An 18311-nucleotide genomic window follows, 5' to 3' on the forward strand; every position below is an offset into this window, starting at 1 on the left:
GCGGGCGCCCTGCCCTCGCGGCGCCGCGCAGCATCCCGCAGAGCGCCGAGCCCGCGCCTGGGACCTGCGGCTGCGGCGATGAAGATCTGGAGCTCGGAGCACGTGTTTGGGTGAGCGGGCTGAGGGCCGAGCTGGGAAATGCGTGGACCAGGCCGGAGCCGCGCATCCTCGGGAAGGGGCGGGGATCGGGGAGAGGCAGGCGCTCCGGGTCCGGGATCGCGGGGTGGGAAGCGGGGAGCGGGGCGGTAGGTGTGCGGCGCAGGCCTCTGCATCCTCAACCCGGCCTCTGCGGGCTGCAGGCTGCACCGCGGGGGCGTTGCGACCCGTCCGGAGTTGCGCAGCGGGTGTCACCGACCATGCCCGAGGGGCTTGAGGCTGGGGGAGATCTAGATGCGAGGAAGGCATTTGGGGCGTTTGGTCCTGAATACCTGTGCACGCGGACGCCTCAAAGCCCCCGCGACACCGCGAACTGCCTCAAGTGTCCTCCTGACCCAAGGGCGCCTTTCACCTTGTCGAGTGTTTTAATATGTTTTCAAAGAAAAAAGATGTTTGAGAGTTTCTGATCCTGCCTAGAGAACCTTTTCGTTGAGCACGGGGTGGAGGTGGGGAGACTGCATGAAACAGATTTGTCATCCGTTGCCTTTTAAAGTGTAAAATTTTAATAAAAATGTGTCACCTGGCTTCAGAACTGACTTCTTTACTTTTAGTTTTTTGATGGTGCTGAGGATCGAACCCAGTATTTTGAACCTGCTAGAAAAGTGTTCCACCACTGAGATTACAGCATCCACCTTTGGAAAAAAACAGAAACAAACAAAAAACACCCAATTTTTTAAAGAGGCGAGGTGGCGCACGCATTTAATCTCGGCACTTGGGAGGCAGAGGCAGGCGGATCTCTGTAAGTTCGAGGCCAGCCTGGTCTATAGAGTGAGTTCCAGGAAAGGCTCCAAGACTACACAGAGAAACCTTGTCTTGAAAAACAAAAACAAACAAACAAACAAAAACCCGGGGAACCTCAGAATGGGTGGTATGTATTATTATTATTTTTTTTTTCATAAAGTTTGCAGCCTTTCTGAAGAAGGTTCTCCCAAGATTCAGGCATAATAATTTGTACTGTCTGAATGCAGAGAGGAGAAGGAAAGCCAGTAAGTACAGGGATGCCCGAGGATTGACTGACTGAGACCCTCTGAGAGCTGCTCCTAGGGTCCTGAAATGTGGACCGACCCTGAAACCACTGTTGACATTTTTGACCATTTTATTTTTTTGTTTTTGTTTTTGTTTGTGTGTGTGTGTGTGGGGGGGGGAGGTTAGAGACAGGGTTTCTCTGTAGCTTTGGAGCCTGTGGATCAGGAGGTCCAATTCAGGTTTGATGTCAGGCATCTTTAGCTGCTGAGTCATCTTGTTGGCCCCTAGATACCCATCGTAAAGGGTATTCCACAATTCTGGGCTGGAGAGATGGCTCACTGGTTAAAGTCCTTGCCATGCAAGTGTGAGGACTCAGATCCCCAGAACTTATGTGAATATCAGTGAGTACACCAGCCGGCCTGTGTGTGATTCTAGCTTGGTTGGGTGGAGATGAGGACGCCTGGAGCAAGCTAGCTAGCAAAACTGGCCTGCCTCGGTGAATAACACGTCAGAATGCTCCAAGAAGATTCTACATCAGCCTAGGGCCTCCACAAGCATGCACACCCCAGGGCACCCATGCATAGCATTCACATTCATGCATGCCACATGTGAGAAGAGACAGAAGTTAAATGCATTATACAGTTGAGTACTTTTTAGCATATTTACAGAAATGAAGTTTTTTTCTTGCTGATTGTGCAGCCATCACCATGGTGCCAGGTTTGGAACTTTTCTGTTATCTTCTAAAGAGATACTGAACTTTGGTGTTTGAGATCTGCTTCTCATTTCTGCCCCGGGCAACCACTGCTTTGTTTCTGTAGACCCACCCACCCCCCATATCTGATATAAATAGTCATACAAAAACGAAACAAATAGTCATACAATATGTGGTGTTCTGTGTCTGGTTTCTTTTGGAAAGCATCTATTTTTTTTAAATTTTATTGTTTTTTAGGCTCACCCTGTGGTAGCATGTGTTGGTTCTTGGTTTTGTGTCCCAGGTACCCTGCCAGTGTCTGACGCTGGCACTGTTCACAGGGAGGAAGCTCACACAGAGACCAGGTGTCCTTCCAAAGTAAGTACAGGAATAGGACTCTGGTGGGCCGTCAGCACAGGCTCACTGCTGTAGAGCTTTGAGGAGATAGACCTACAGCTAGCTTGCTTTCTAGCCAGGAGCTGGAAAGAGAAATTAACCTTCCAGATAGGCTGAAAATGTCCACTTTCCCCTCTCTTCAGTTTCATCTCTCTCTCTCTCTTTCAACTAAGGCAGCTGGGATGGTAAATTTGGTGAACATCCTTCCAAAGGTTTGTGTTGAAAGCCAAGTGTCTACATATATGTATATTTCCCAAATAGAAATCAGTGACATCATCTCATAAGGATCTTTTGGCAGTTTCTTTTTCTTCCACAAGTGTGTTTTTGAGATCTATCCAATCTGAGATACATATCTATGGATATAAATTGATATACATATAGCTCGATTATATTAGCTGAACAATCACCCCCTTTATGACTGTGCTATAATTTGCCCTGTCTCTTATTGAAAGAACACATGTATCTCTGCTATACTTATTGCCTGTGATGATCAATATTGGCTGTTACCTTGGATTGAGAGATATCTGGAGATTAGTAAGGCACACTTCTGGGTATGTTTGTGAGCGCTTTTCCATACAGTGGTTCTCAACCTTCCTAATGTGACCCCTTAATACAATTCCTCATGTTGTGATGACCCCCCCCAACCAAAAAATTATTTTTGTTGCTACTTCATAACTGTAATTTCGCTGTTATGAATCGTAATGTAAATATATGATATGCACATGGTCTTAGGTGACCCCTGTGAGAGGTCACGACCCACAGGTTGTGAACCACTGCCATAGGAGATTCGTTAGTTCGTGAGGTCTCTGACCTAAGCCGTGGTGTAATACATTGAAAACAGTACATGGTGGAACCATGTGAGTTGGAGCCTTGTTGAAGGCAGCCACTTGGGGTGTGTCATTGAAGGGCTATGTCTTGGCCTCAACCCTTTTTCTTAATCCCTCCTGCTGTCTGTCTGTCTTGAGGTGAGCTGTTGTGCCCTACTCCGTGTCCTCTGCCATTATGTTCTGTCAAGTCACAGGCACAGGAGGACCAGAGACAAGTGACCATGAGCCCAAGTCAGTCTTGTCTTTTCTTAAATTGTTTCTTTGGGGTGTCTGTCAGAGTGTCTGAGAAAGGGGCCATCAGGCCAGCAGATCTTAGGCTGCTCAGCCATGGAACTACTTTCCACTCTTGTAAATATTGAGGCCCTCAGTTTTTGCTTATGTTGATTATATCTCTTTTAAAAATTATTTATGTATTTTTTTTTTTATGTATGAGTGCTCTGTCTGCATGTATACCTGCAGGCCAGAGGAGGACATCAGAGCCCATTATAGGTGGTTGTGAGCCACTGTGTGAGTGCTGGGAATTGAACTTAGGACCTTTGGAAGAGCAGCTAGTGCTCTTAACTACTGAACATCTCTCAGCCTCTTGATTATCTCTTTTAATAGTTAAGATATCAGAGAGCCAAGTATACTGGCATAGCACTTGTGAACTGTGAACTGAAAGCCTTGCACTTAGGAAGGAGGGTACTGAGGCACACCTCAGCTGTATACAGAGACCCTATCTTAAAAAACAACCAACCAACTCTGTATTAGAAATTGCAACTGAAACTTTAAAATACTCATTACAATGAGCAATAGTAACCCTTTTTTTGACACAGGGTTTCATGTCATCCAGGACGGCTTACTTTGGAGCTGAGGACCACTTTGGAGTTTTGATCCTGTGTCCATTTCCTGAGTGCTTAGGTGATAGGCCACTATGCCTCATTGTGAGCCTATACTGTTGACAATTTAAAGTGAACATTGGGATGAAGATGGTAGAGTGCTTGCCTAGAACGTGTGAAACCCTGGGTTCAATCCCCAACACCATAAACTTGATGTGGTGGTACATGCTGTAATCCTAGCATTTGGGAGGCAGAGGCAGGAAATTCAGGAGTTCAAGGCCAGCTGAGCATATATGAGACCCTCTCTGTTTCTTTTTTTAAGATTTATTTATTTATGCATATAAGTGCTCTATGTGCATGACAGAAGAGGGCATCAGATCCCATTATAGATGGTTGTGAGCCACCATGTGGTTGCTGGGAATTGAACTCAAGACCTCGGGAAGAGCAGCCAGTGTTCTCAACCGCTAAGTCATTTCTCCAGCCTCCCTCCGCCAGACCCTCTCTCAACAATAAAAAAAACAAAAAACAAAAAACAGAACAAAACAAAACAAAAAACCTTAATAATCGTATTTTCTAAAAACTGGAGGACTGATACTTTAAAAATAATATGCATGATATCTAGATTTCTGTAGCTTGATTTTCTTATCTACCTTTGCATCCAGTGTTTTGCAATATATTGTCTTGGTTGAGGTGTGTGGGTAAAGTCCAGCCTCACACAGATAGGGAGCTGGAAAAGGTAAGTATGTCTTTGTACCTTTTCTTTACTGCTATGACCAAAAAAAATGATACCTTCTTAAAAAGTAGTACTATAAAATTGGGAGCAGAGAACAGAAATACAAGTTGTACTGAGTGAATCTCTGCCTTTTGCCCGAGAGACACCTGCACCCATTCTTCGCATGTGTGTGCTCCCCGGGTTTGTAGTATGGCACAGTTATGTTTGTGGCCATGGACACAAGTTTTCTAAAATTTCAGCTTTTGTTCAAAAGCTCAGGTTTTATCTTTGGCAACAAACACTAAAGATGCTTGCCTTGAAAGCACAGGCTCGCTCACTCCCTTAGCTTCCCAGAAAACATCTGCCAAAGTCCCCAAGTTTGAGCACACAGTTTGTGCATTGTTCTCCCAAGGGCAAGCCCTGGGTGGTGAGAGGCAGCGGTGAATTGGGTGGGCTCCCAACACGACAGACAGACAGCCCGATATACCCAGGGCAGCCTGAGAGCGGCTTGTTCTACAGAAGGATTTCTGGCACACATCCTGTTCTCTTGCAGATTGTCAAGGAGTCCTCAGAGGTCAAGTGATGATACAATTAATGACATTGCCATTTCATCACATGCTCCTGAGAGACTCCTGGGCTGTTTCCCTGAGTGCCTGTGAGCAGCAGTGACAGGCTGTGGTCTGGAGCCTGGCTTGCCATGCTGGGAGACTTCAGCACTTAAAGAGCCCGTCACTGTGAATGCTGATACACTGAGAGAGCTAGTCATGTCCCAACCACACTGTGACAACCCCCTCCTAAGAGGGTCCAGAGCCTCCAGGGCGTGGCCCACACTCTTCAGAACCCGATGGAGGTAGGGTATAGCTGAGTTTTAGGGCCTGTGACTGACTCTTAATCACTTTACCCCTAAACCTTCAACTCTCCAGCTTTTAGAAATAAGCAGGGGTTGGGGATTTAGCTCAGTGGTAGAGCGCTTGCCTAGGGTTCGATCCTCAGCTCAAAACAAAACAAAACAAAACAAAACAAAAAACAAAAATAAAACAGACCAAAGAGGCTGGATCTTCTGTTCTCTGAGATCATTTGGGGCTGGAGAGATGGCTCAGAGGTTAAGAGCACTGGCTGCTCTTTCAGAGGTCCTGAGTTCAATTCCTAGCAACCACATGGTGGCTCACAACTATCTATAATGAGATCTGGTGCCCTCTTCTGGCCTGAAGGGATATATGCATGCAGAATACTGTATACAAAATAAATAAATAAATCTTAAGAAAAAAAAAAAAAAGAAAGAAAGAAATAAGCAAACTGGGGCCAGGTGGTGGTGGTGCATGCCTTTAATCCTGGCACTCGGGAGGCAGAGGCAGATAGATCTCTGTGAGTTAGAGGACAGCCTGGTCTACAGAGTGAGTTCTAGGAAAAGCGCAAAGCTACACAGAGAAACCCTGTCTCGAAAAACCAAAAAAAAAAAAAAAAAAAAAAAAAAAATAGGAAAGAAAGAAAGAAAGAAAGAAGCAAACTCGGAAAGAGCAGAGTCCTGGACACACAGGGGGGTCCCTGGGCTAACCAGTCCTCTTATTGCTTGCTTGGTTTCATGTGCATTTCCATCTTTGTTTGGTCTTTGGCCTGGATGATTTAGGCAAATCTTGAACATCAGTTTCTACCACCCTGCCTTGCCTGGGGTTCTCCTTGGCGTGTGTGATCTTGGTTGCTGACTCCACTGGCTCTTGACTCAGCTCAAGTGTAAGCCGCTGGGCATGCCTGTGCGGGGATTTTCACGACTGGGTTTTTTGAAGTGGGAAGATTTGCCCAACGGCCACACAGATCAAAAGGCATGAAGAGGGAAGCTTTGTACTCTGCTTGCTTTCATTCCTGCTGGCAAGTTCATCCTTCCTGTTGCTATGGCATCCCTTCACTGACATGAGAACCAATTCTCTGGGATTCCAACACAGCCTGAAGACCAACAGCTCCCCGGGAGTCCTCCAGGTCTTCGGCACCAGATTCTCAGCCTGTGAGACAGCCATTTTGGGACTATCCAGACTGTATCATGTAAACCAATCTAATAGATCCCATATATATATTAGTTCAGTATATATATTATATCAGGAGTTCAAGACCAGCTGAGCATATATGAGACCCTCTCTCAACAATTAAAAAGAAAATTAAAAACTTAACAACTGTATTTTCTAAAAATTGGAAGACTGGTACTTTAAAAATAAAATGCATGAAGCCGGGCGGTGGTGGCGCACGCCTTTAATCCCAGCAATGGGGAGGCAGAGCCAGGCGGATCTCTGTGAGTTCGAGACCAGCCTTGTCTACAGAGTGAGATCTAGGACAGCCACCAAAACTACACAGAGAAACCCTGTCTCAAAAACAACAACAACAAAATTATATGCATGATTTCTGTAGCTTGACTTTTATCTACCTCTGCATCCAGCATTTTGCAATGTATTTATTGCCTTGGTTGAGGTGTGCGGATAAAGTCCAGCCTCACACAGAGAGGGAGATGTATAGATAGAAAATAATATTATAGATATAATAAAATAATTCATATAAGATGGTGGTAGTGATGGTGGCACTTTAATGCCTTTAATCCCAGCACTCGGGAGGCAGAGCCAGGTGGATCTCTGTGAGTTCGAGGCCAGCCTGGTCTACAGAGTGAGATCCAGGACAGACACCAAAACTACACAGAGAAACCAACCCTGTCTTGAAAAACCAAAAACAAACCAAAACCAAATTCATATACATTACACACACACACACACACACACACACACACACACTCTATCAGTTCTCTTCCGTTAGAGAACTCTAATACAGCATGCAAGCCAGGCCACTTGCTCTCTGGTTCCAGGCAGACTCTGGAGTGGATGCTTGGGACCATTCTAGAATGGATGGCAACAGAGGCCTCCCTTCCTTTGGGGTAGGACTCAGTTGCACCATGTCTCAGTGTACTGCTGGGACTCCACCTCTTGAGAGTGGTCTCCATCGGACTCCTCATCTGCCTAAACTTGGCGGAGAGCGCTTTGTGCCCTTTCAGCCTCTGTAGGCAAATGACCCAGCAGATGCTCCTGGGAAGCGCTCCCGTGCCACCAGCCAGCCATGGCCCTTTTCAACACTGCATGTTACCAAGCTTGCTGGCTGGCTCTATTTTTGTATTTCCTTCAACCAGGGGGTGCAATATTGACTTTTGTGCCTAGACTTTGCCACTTTATTTTATTTACTTTTTTGTTTTTCCAGACAGGGTTTCTTTCTGTAGCCTGGGCTTCCCAGGAACTTGCTCTGTAGACCAGGTTAGCCTCAAACTAGAGATCTGCCAGCCTCTGCCCTCCCTGCTGGGATTAAAGGTGTGTGCCACCAAACCCAGCTGGACTTCGTCACTTTAAAGATTCCTGAAAGCTCTCAACTGCTGATAATTCCAGTTCCAGGGGACCCGATGTCTTCTAGCCTCGATGGCCACCACACACACACTGGTGCACATATAAACATACAAATAAAGCACTACACACATAAAATAAAATCTTTAAAAAGTAAAGATGTTTTGAGGCAGTGGTGGCGCACGCCTTTGATCCCAGCACTCTGGATTTGACAGCAACATCTGCACTTAGTTCGAACCTAAGTGGAACATGGCTCGAAGCAATTCAAGTTTTTTTTTTCCTTTTTTTTTTTTTGTGTATGAGTGTCTTGCCTGCATGCATGTTTGTGCACCACATGTGTGCACTCAGAGATCCACCTACGTGGATTAAAGGTGTTTTTAAAACGTTTTAACTGTGGGGCTGGGATGCTCAGTGGTTAAGAGCACTTACTACACTTGTAGAGGACCCGAGTTCAGTTCCCAGCCCCCACAAGGCAGCTTACAACCATTTGGAAATCCAATTCCAAGGGTTCTGGAACTGACTTCCACAGGCACTAGGCACACACGTGGTGCACAACCATACATGCAGCCAAGACATTCAGACACATTAAAAAAAAAAAACTTGAATTGCTTCAAGCCACGTTGCACTTAGAAGTTTGAAAGAAGTGCTGATGCTCCTCTCAAATCCAGATTGCAGGTTTAAGATATCATGAGTCAAAAATCCTGGGGAAATGGCTGGGCAGTCAAAAACCACATACTGCTTTTGTAGAGGACCCGGGTGGGGCTGCTCACAACTGCCTGTAACTCCTGCTTCAGCGGATCTGACGTCCTTTTGTTCTGTTCTGAAAGTTAAAAAACGATGACTGTGAGATACACATTTGTATACACATCGTCATAAAGTCGATAATGTCCTACATTCAATCAGCTGGGAACTGGCCTTGGTTGGTTCTTGGTAGCATTGAGCATGCGGGAACAAAAGCCTGCTTGGGTACACTTGGGTGTTCTGCGTGGATGTCCTTTAACATACCACGCTATGTACCGGATAGCTGGGCGGTCAGGTAGGACTATAAACGCCAGTGGAAGTCAGGGTCTAACCTGCATTAAGGACAGCAGCCAGCGTTTTCCCAGCGAGGTGCAGACAGGGAAACCTGGCTCACTGCTGAGAAGTCCCCACAAAAGGTTTCCACCTCGGGTAGGCTGGAGGAGGGCCAGGAGAGGAAAAACCCGAGGTCCCCTAAGCTTGATGGCTCTGCATGAGCCCAGCACAGACGTGGGGAGACCTGGGCTCAGACAGAACCCGGAACAGCCTTCCCTGCGTAGACGCAGGAGCCTCGGCCTCAGGGCCACTTCCTTGGCTGACTGTGTTTTCTTGCCAGCCATCCCTGGGATACGGTGATCAAGGCTGCCATGCGGAAGTACCCAAACCCGATGAACCCGTGCGTGGTGGGCGTGGACGTGCTGGAGCGCAGCGTGGACGGCTGTGGACGCCTGCACAGTCTGCGCCTGCTCAGCACCGAGTGGGGGCTGCCGGTCCTCGTGCGTGCCGTGAGTCTCCCTGCGTGGCCGCCCGCACTTACTGCCAGGGGTGCCATGAATGGTTGGGCAAGGCCCCTGCGGTCCTGCACCCCCTTCTCGATTGCCTTGTCCGTGGGTCCCATGCTGCTTTCTGGGAAGGACACTAGTCGCTCTGGGTTAAGTGAGCTGGGTGGCCTTTCTTCAGTGACATCTGCGATGGCCCAGAATCTCACATGTTGTAATGCTGCAGTTAGACCTTTTTACAGAGGAACTTCAGGTAGACCCAGCCCAGCCCATCCTCGCTCTTCAGAGCCCGGGATGGGGTCGGGTGGAGAACTGTGAAATTGTAACAGGACAGCTCTCTCCTGCATGGTTGCACACCGACCTCCCGCTACTCGGAGCCCAGGTCCTTACATGGCCCTGGAGTCTCCAGATGTCTTGTTGTGGCTCCTTGGCCACTCTTGGATCCTATGTCAGGATGTAAAAAGTGCCCTGCGGGCTGATTCTTCGCGTCAGAGCTCTTGCCAGCAGAAGAGCCTCTCTTCTCAGGACCCCCGGGGTTCCCCGGTTAAATTCTTGTCAAAACACTCATTACTGTCCTGTGTCCAGCTCTTAAATCCGTTTTCTAATATCTACCAGGGGTTTGACCCCCCTCCCCCACCGCTGTCTCCACAGATAGAGAACGTTTGTTGTAAAGAAACGAGTAACTGGGCTTCAGCATGTCACTATGCTAGTTTTGTTTTGTCTCTTAGATTTTGGGAGCCAACAGGACCTTGACATACATCAAAGAGCGCTCTGTCGTGGATCCGGCTGCAAGGAAAATGGAGCTGTGTTCCACCAATGTAAGCAGAGGTCTAAGATGAGAAAGGCGCTTAACGCTTCTGGGCGACGGTGCTAATGCCTCCCTTCAACTGTATTTCCGGCTTGCCTTTTGCTAATGCCTCCCTTCAACTGTATTTCCGGCTTGCCTTTTGCTCCAAGTGTGCTTATTTTTAGTAGGAGTGTTGGATTTATTTGTGGTGTTTTGTCTTTGTTTTGTTTTGAAACAGGGATCTCATTGTACTCCACGTCAGCCTGAAACTCTCTGGATATCCCAGGCTGGTCTTAAATTTGCTGTAATCCTCCTGCCTCGACCCTGGAGTACTGAGGCTACACCACACCTACCTTTTCCTAGTCTTTCTGTCCAAGTATTAATCAACATATAGACAAGGACAAGGGTGGTGGTGTATGTGCCAGGCGGATCTCTGTGAGTTTGAGGCCAGCCTGATCTACATAGTGAATTCCGGGACAGACAGCTACATAGTGAGACCCCTGCCTCAAAATAAGTAAATAAACAAACAAAATAAATAAAATAAAAAGAAAGAGAAAAAGGCAATAGCTAGCTAGATAAGAGAACTCAGTCTGGGTGTACTATTGCACTGGATGGCTGTAGATAAGAATGTGTGTATTTTTTATATAATAGTAAGAAGAAGGAGAAGACAGGTCTCACTATGTAGCTCTAGCTGGCCTAGAGTATGCTATGAAGACCAGGCTGGCCATGAACTCACAGATATCCTTCAGATATGTGTCACCATGCCCAGCTAACAATATATATGTTTTAAAAGAACTGGAAGAAAATATTTAAGTGTGTCTTTACCAAAAAAATATAACTATTTGAGGAAACTGATATGTTTACCCTGACTTTTTAATTTTACCTTTTCCTTCTTTTTTAATTAAGAAAACTTTTAAATTTAAATTTTACTTTTAATTATGTATTTTGAGACAGGGTCAGGTTGGGGATTTAGCTCAGTGGTAGAGCGCTTGCCTGGCAAGCACAAAGCCCTGGGTTTGATTTTTCAGCTCAAAAAAAAAAAAAAAAAGACTCAGGGACTTACTATGCAAACCAGTCTGGCCTGAAACTCCCAGAGATCACCTGCCTTTGCCTTCCTAGCCCTGGGATTAGCCATTACTTACCCTGATTTGAATGTTACACACTGAAGTATTGCGGTGCCCACATATGTGTACAGTTTTCTTATATTAATACAAATAGGAATAAGACAAACACGCACACAATTTTCACAAAGTGTGAGCAAACAGTCAGAAAAAGCAACAGATATGATCAAACCCAGTAGCCTCCAGAATGTGTCCTGAGTCAGAGAAGCGTGTGGGTGTGCCTTTGAATACTACGGCCAGCAGAGGGACGGTCCATGAGAGGCAAGAAGGCAGTTTGGCCCAACATGACTCCGTAGCCGGTGTTGGTTCGGACTCTGGGAATCTGACCCCAGGAAGTTTATTTTAGGCACATTTAAGCACAGCACAATTTGGTGGAAAGTTTTCTGGTGACAATTATCAGTCCTGTGTGCACAACAAAGCTTAGGACGTGACAACATGGACACTCTTTACAAAGTACAAGTGACATCGTCCATAAAGATGGGTTCTATAGATTAACTGAGAAAACAGACTGAAGATAAGGAGGAGGATCCGGTGTGGTCTCAGCCACACAGATGACACAGAAGTCACCAGGCTATTAACCATGTCCACTCCCAGCCTTCTAGGTGGAAAACAGGTCATATAGCCCTCTCTTTGAAGAAACAACCTTGTGTGTTTACCATGCCTGGTTCCGATAGTGCTTATCTGTGAGCACAGGGACCTCCATTCCTCCTATAGCAGAGTGACTGCCAGTGGCGTTTGTTTTGAAATTGGGTCTCACTGTGTTAACCTGGTTAGCTTCAAATTCCTAAGCTCAAATCATTCTCTGGCTTCAGCCTCCCGAGTCACAAACAGTATGCCACTTGGAGTTACAGCTATGTGCCATCATTCCTTGATAGGTGGCCATTATGTGTTTTGCTTGTCCCATGCTTGAGGTCAGACTCAGGGACTCGTGTGTAGTAGGTAAGCTCTCTACCACGGAACTACATCTCCAACTCCTTAGGGGTCATTTTTGAAGCTGCTTTCCAGCCAGAGAGATGGTTCAGCGCATAAAGGTAGTTGGTGCCAAGACTTAGGACCTGAGTTCAATCCCCGGAACAGGCATGCTAGTAGGAGATAGCCCGCTTTCAGCCTCTCCTTTGGTCTTCACTGTGTGCCGTGGCATGCTTAACCCCACACACCTACATGCAATAAATGAATAGATATAATAAAAATGCAGCAGCCACGTTCCCCCTTCCTCTTACTTCTCTTAATTAAAATTGCATATATAGAGCTGGAGGTGGTGGTGGCATACACCTTTAGTCCCAGCACTCGGGAAGCAGAGGCAGGTGGATCTCTGAGTTTGAGACCAGCTTGCTCTACGGAGTGAGTTCCAGGACAACCAGGACTACACAGAAAAAACTCTTTCCTCCCCACACCCCAAAGCATATACTGGGGTTGAAGAGGTGGCTCGGCAGTGCTGAGCACTTGTGGCTCTTTCAGAGGTCCCCGGGATCAGTTCCCAGCACTCACAAGGTGGCTTACAACTGTCTGTAACTTCAATTCCAGAGGATCCAACACCCTCTTCTGACTTCTAGAGGTACCAGGCACCGTATGTGGTGTGTATACATTCATGCAGGCAAAACTTTCATACATGTAAAATAAAATAAATAAAATTTAAAAAATCTTTTCTTTCAGTTTGTTTTTTTGAGGCAGGGTTTCTTTGTGTAACAGGCCTGACTGTCCTGGAACTCTCTTTATAGACCATGCTGGCCTTCAAGTGAGAGCCACCCGCCTCTGCTTCCTGATTGCTGGGATTATAGACATGCACCGTCACCGCCTGGCTCTCCCTAAACTCTTGGCCATTGCTTCTAGGTCCATTCTTATGAGTGATGTCACTTGTGTTTTCAACAGTTTAAGTGACTTTTTTTTTCTCTAGACAAGGTTTCTCTGTGTAACAGTCCTGGCTGTCCTGGTAAACCAGGCAGGCCTTGAACTCACAGAGATCCACGTGTCTCTGCCTCCTGAGTGCTGGGATTAAAGGCTACCACCACCCGGCCAACCTAAGTGACTTCGATGTTGTTTTAGGGCCAGGCCAATCCCGACTCCCATGGCCTTGTGTTTACCCCAGTCATTCTCTCCAGACCCTTGAGTATTGTTCCTAAGTCAACAAGAATCATCTTATGGAGGAAGCCATATGTACTTTGTAAAGAGCTTCAGTGTAAACATGTCTTAAGCTTTGTTGTACTCACAGGGCTGAGTTAATTGTTATCTGAAAACTTTTTTCCCCCAAAACTGTGCAGTGCTTAAATATGGCAAAAATAAACGAGCTGACATCAGACTCTCGAAGTCTTTGCCCAGCATTGGTTACCTAAATCGGACTGAACTGAGTTCCATTCTTAACTCCTCATAGACCATTTCCCTGCAGCCCAGAAATCCTGCAGGAACCCTCCTCATTCATTGACCAGTGTGGCAACCTCATGTGGCCATTTAATTAGAATTACATAAAATGGAAACGTGCCATTCCTCAGTCTGCATCCTGGGTGTTCATTAGCCACATGTGTTTGTAGCTGACAGACAGATGCAACATTGTAGTACCAATAGAGAATTCTGTTCCCTCTTCTGTTCTTGAGGCATTTTAAGGTGTTTTTGTTTGTTTTGTTTTTATTTAAAACTGTGAGTGTGTGTGAGTGTGCTACTGCATGCATATGGAAGTCAGAGTACAGCTTTATGGAGTCACGTCTTTCCTTCCTTCTTTCCATGGGTGCCAGGAACCAAACTTAGGTTGCTAGGCCTGTGTGGCAAGCGCCTTTATCTGTGGAGCTATCTCACTGGTCTAGATAGATTTTAGTAGCAAATATGAACAGTAAGTCAGCTTGCTGGCCGGAAGTAGCCAGAGACAAGGCTGCTGAAGCTTCTGTGTGGATCCCGACATCTAACACATCCAGTCCAGAGCCAGGACTCCCAATCCAGTTTGGCATGAGGACTGGAGAGTTTGCTACTGTTGCTGTGGACACTAGGAGAGGACTGTCTGTCTCACGGGCTTGGCAGTGTATGGGCGCCTGGAAGGCAGATCCCTGCTCAGCTGCCCAGTGCTGTCCCTAGCATACAGTGGGGAGGGTGGTGGTATAGGGTGTTTCCTTTCTCTGGCTTTCATAAGTGCTAATTTGGGGCTGGAAATGTAGATGGTTTGGAAGGAAATATAAGAAACTCAGAAAGCCGGGTTGTAGTGGTGCATGCCTGTAATCTCAGCACTTGGGAGGCAGAGCCAGGCAGATCTCTGAGTTTGAGGCCAGCCTGGTCTACAGAGCAAGATACAGGACAGGCACCAAAACTACACAGAGAAACCCTGTCTCAAAAAACCAAAAAAAAAAAAAAAAAAAAAAGCATCTATCTATCTATCTATCTATCTATCTATCTATCTATAAATGTTTTTTTCCAGACAGGGTTTCTCTGTGTAGCCCTGGCTGTCCTGGATCTCACTCTGTAGACCAGGCTGGCCTCAAACTCACAGAGATCCGCCTGCCTCTGCCTCCCAAGTGCTGGGATTAAAGGTGTGCGCCACCACTGGACCACTGGCCTTTTAAAAAAAATTTGTATGTGTGTTTGTTCGTTTTGTTTTTTAAAGATTACACTCACGAATCTGGTGTCAGTGAACGAGAGGTTGGTGTACACACCTCATCCAGAGAACCCTGAAAAGTGAGTCATCTCTTCCTGGGATGGACACATTGAACAGCAGGGGAGGATGGAGCCTCCTTCCCAGGTTGATCAGCCCCTCACTTTTGCTCTTCTGCAGGACTGTGCTCACCCAAGAGGCCATCATCACCGTGAAGGGGATTAGCCTTGGGAGCTATCTGGAAAGCCTAATGGCTAACACGATATCCTCCAATGCAAAGAAGGTGCATACCTCAGGATGGGGCCTGGTGCACTTGGTGGTAATGTGCCAGCTGAAGTGGTGACATGTCTGGTCTTCCTGAGGATGGGGGTCTTTGTAGCTGAGCTCCTAAGGCCACAGCATACCCCACTGTGTTTCTCTAGTGGGAACCTAGCTTGAATATAACTATGTCCTATTTCAAACTAGAGATACAGAAAGGCTGGCTGGGGTCCGAAGGCAAAGACATCTGTCCTAGTCAGTTACTTTTGCTGTGAGGTTCATTCCAGTCTCTGGTCTCCACACGGCAGCTTTGGCTCTAGGATTTTGGGATGTCTTAGATCTCCCTCAGGTGTGGATTTCCTGTTAGGTTAAGAGGGGTGTCGACTTTGGGAGAGCCCAAGCTGGTGCATTCTTTAACTCATTGGAGAAATTTAGGCATTGAAAACACCCCATTGTGTTTTTGAGCTTGCATACCCTGTGGACCGTGACTCAGGAAAGTTATTGCCACATCTTTGCCACAGGAGTTCCTGCATGCCGCAGGAATTGAAGTCCTTCTGTGTTGTTGCAGGGGTGGGCTGCCATTGAGTGGATAATCGAACATTCCGAGAGCGCCATAAGCTAACAGGTCTGCACCCGTGCCTGCTGACACAAGGGGACAACCACAGCAACTTCTTAACCAGGTACAGAGCTCTAGCTTTTATTACCGGTGCGCATGAGGGGCATGAGAGAACGCTTGTTTGTCAGTCCTCTGCTTCCTGCTGTCTGTCCATCCTCTTTCATTTCCTCGGCTTGTGCCAAGACGTCTTTCCAGGGTACACCTGAGCTGTTGTCAACTGGAGTCTGAGGAAGGGAGTGTAGTGCTTGCTGCCCTGAGGTCTCAGTACCTGGCTGTCTGACTGTTCCTCAGGATTGTCACGGCTGATGAAGGATCTCCATGAATAGGCCCACAGTGTTATGGCAGATTTAATCTTGAGTTTGTTTTGGGCAAAATTTGCACTTTTTTGGAAATATTATCATCTTTATTAGCTGGGGAATGGGACCCTGGACCTCACAACAGCTGGCTTGAATAAGCACTTTACCTCTGCCCTGCACTCCCCGACTGTCCACGTTCCTCTGAAAAATACCTGGTGCCTGTTTAATCACTTGGTGCCAGCCAGTTTTCAGCGACTGGATTGTGTCACTGTAGTGGCCAAGGCGTTTCTATTATCTTCATGAACTGCCCAGGTGTTCTGTGGCTTCCTCAGCCCCTAGGGGTTTGACACTTGATTGGTTGGCATTCATCATCACAGAGAGTCCCACTTCCCTTCAGGAGGGGGCCTCATTTCCTGTCTTAAAATCCTTACGAAGCTGCTGGCAGCTACTGCTTGCTTCCCTCCCTTGCCCCCAGCGTGTGTTTGTTCGCTCGTGTCCCACGGCCAACTAGCTGAGGGGGTTGAGGGATCTTTAAGACATTCTTGCTGCTTCTTCCTAAGTCAGCAAAGCTTGCCGGAGACCTTTACCTTGAATCCAAGACCAAGACCTGCCGTGGGGCCTCTGAGCCTCAGCCTGAGCTGAGCTTGTTGTGGGGGTCTGTGTGGGGGTCTGTGTGTGGAGAGAGGGAGACCTGATGTGAGTCTAGGCTCCTCAGGTTCTGTTCCTTCATAACTGCTGTCCCCACCTTCAGTCAGATATCTCACCAAAAAGAGTCAAAGAAGAAAGGGAAGAGAGAAGGAAGAATGGATGGATAAAGAAGATGAAAGGCAAGTGTGGATGTGGTTCCTGCCAAGTCTGGAAGAGGCGGGACCTGATGGAATCTTCCCTGTCCATGGTGACCTCCAATACAACATCGGGCCCAGGCACCAGCAGTGCGAGGCTCTGGTTCCTGGGAGTGGTGTGGAGCCCTCCTCTGCCAGGCTCTGCTGCAGGGACTGTGCCAGGATGGGACAGTACTGGGCTGCACTGCCCCTGCGTTGGCTTTCAGTTTTCACCTGCTTCCCTGGCAGGAGTGCCACCTCCAACTGCTGAGTCCAGCTGCTTCACCAAAGGAGAGTTCCCCTCTCCTCATGCCCTGCCTGCTAAGCCAGGGTAGGTCTCCCAAACCTTCCCCAGGGGCCTGGCTGCTGTCCTCTGTTCCTGGTGGCCCTATGTCCTTCTAGTGTTCCACTTGCCTCTGTGAAGAAGGTGAGTAAGAAGTTGCTTTCTGACCCTCAGGGCCCCCATCATGGACCGTATCTAAGAAAAAAAAAAAAAAAGTGATACAGAACTCTCTGAAGAGGCCACTGTGGGTTCCAGCAGCAACTGGGATTTTCAGGCTCAGACTGGCCCTGAACTCCCTGTATAATTGAAGATGACCTTGAATCCTTGCTTTTCCTGCTTCCAACTTCCCAAGTGCTGGGATCACAGACCTGGGCCACTATCCTTGGCTCTTTTTGGTTGTTGTTGTTGAGACAGATCTTGCTGTGATGCCCTGGCTGTTCTGAAACTCATGGCAGTCCTCCTGCCTCAGCATCTCAAGTGCTGGGATCACAGGCGTGCAGCACCATGCCTGGGCTGGGATTCTTGTCAAGTCCCTACTACCTTCTCGGCTTCTCCCAACTAAAAAGAGAGGATGGGGGCCTCCTGCTATGTAACAAAGAGCCTTCCAGCCAATTCCCTCCCTCCCGTGGTCCTGGGGTCCTGCTGGCTGTGGGTGGAGGCTTTGTGCTCCTGGCCTACTTGAAACCCCTCCCGCAAGCCCACATTACCTCCTGCCTCAGTTCTGTGTTCCTCACTTTCTCCTTGTAGTAGTCTTTAACTTTCTTTTTTTTTGGGGGGGGGAGGGCAGTGGCATGTCTCAAGACAGGGCTTCTCTGTGTAGTCCTGGCTGTCTTGGAACTCACTCTGTAGACCAGGCTGGCCTTGAACTCACAGACATCTGCCTGCCTTTGCTGGAATTAAAGGTGTGCACCAGTGCCGGGCCTCTCCTTGTAGTATTCTGAGTAACCTAGGCCGGCCTTCCACCCACTGTGTAGATGAGGCTGACCTTTCAAGTACTAGAATTACAGGTGAGCACCATCATGCCTGGCTTTCTACCATCTTTAAACCAAGGTTGTTTAAAACACTAAAGGTGTTTATAGAAACATGTATATATGTATATGCAATTGATGT

The 18311-nt window shown here is 47.3% G+C and overlaps 1 protein-coding gene across 4 annotated transcripts; it reads left to right on the plus strand.

Moving 5' to 3' along the window:
• Position 1: 1 nt before the first annotated feature.
• On the plus strand, positions 2-17639 carry Prelid3a (PRELI domain containing 3A). Of its 4 annotated transcripts, XM_036204570.1 has the most exons (8): positions 2-110; positions 9286-9454; positions 10177-10266; positions 14940-15010; positions 15108-15210; positions 15754-15865; positions 16849-17249; positions 17376-17639. In XM_036204570.1, the coding sequence occupies exons 1-6, from the start codon at positions 79-81 to the stop codon at positions 15805-15807; spliced, it is 519 nt and encodes a 172-aa protein (XP_036060463.1). In that variant the 5' UTR covers positions 2-78; the 3' UTR covers positions 15808-15865; positions 16849-17249; positions 17376-17639. The 4 variants fall into 4 exon arrangements, with proteins under 4 accessions (XP_036060463.1, XP_036060462.1, XP_036060464.1 ...); XM_036204569.1 differs by having other exon boundaries at positions 16849-17639; XM_036204571.1 differs by having other exon boundaries at positions 16853-17639.
• Positions 17640-18311: the final 672 nt, after the last annotated feature.

The sequence above is a fragment of the Onychomys torridus genome, chromosome 13 (genome assembly GCF_903995425.1).
Source record: "Onychomys torridus chromosome 13, mOncTor1.1, whole genome shotgun sequence".
NCBI lineage: Eukaryota > Metazoa > Chordata > Mammalia > Rodentia > Cricetidae > Onychomys > Onychomys torridus.

What these genes read in the sequence shown, in the direction of transcription:
- Prelid3a (XM_036204569.1), top strand. Translation starts at nt 79, where the DNA reads ATGAAGATCTGGAGCTCGGAGCACGTGTTTGG. An exon ending in CATCCAGAGAACCCTGAAAA is followed by an intron (nt 15,011 to 15,107) that starts GTGAGTCATCTC and finishes GCTCTTCTGCAG; the next exon opens with GACTGTGCTCACCCAAGAGG. An exon ending in TATCCTCCAATGCAAAGAAG is followed by an intron (nt 15,211 to 15,753) that starts GTGCATACCTCA and finishes GTGTTGTTGCAG; the next exon opens with GGGTGGGCTGCCATTGAGTG.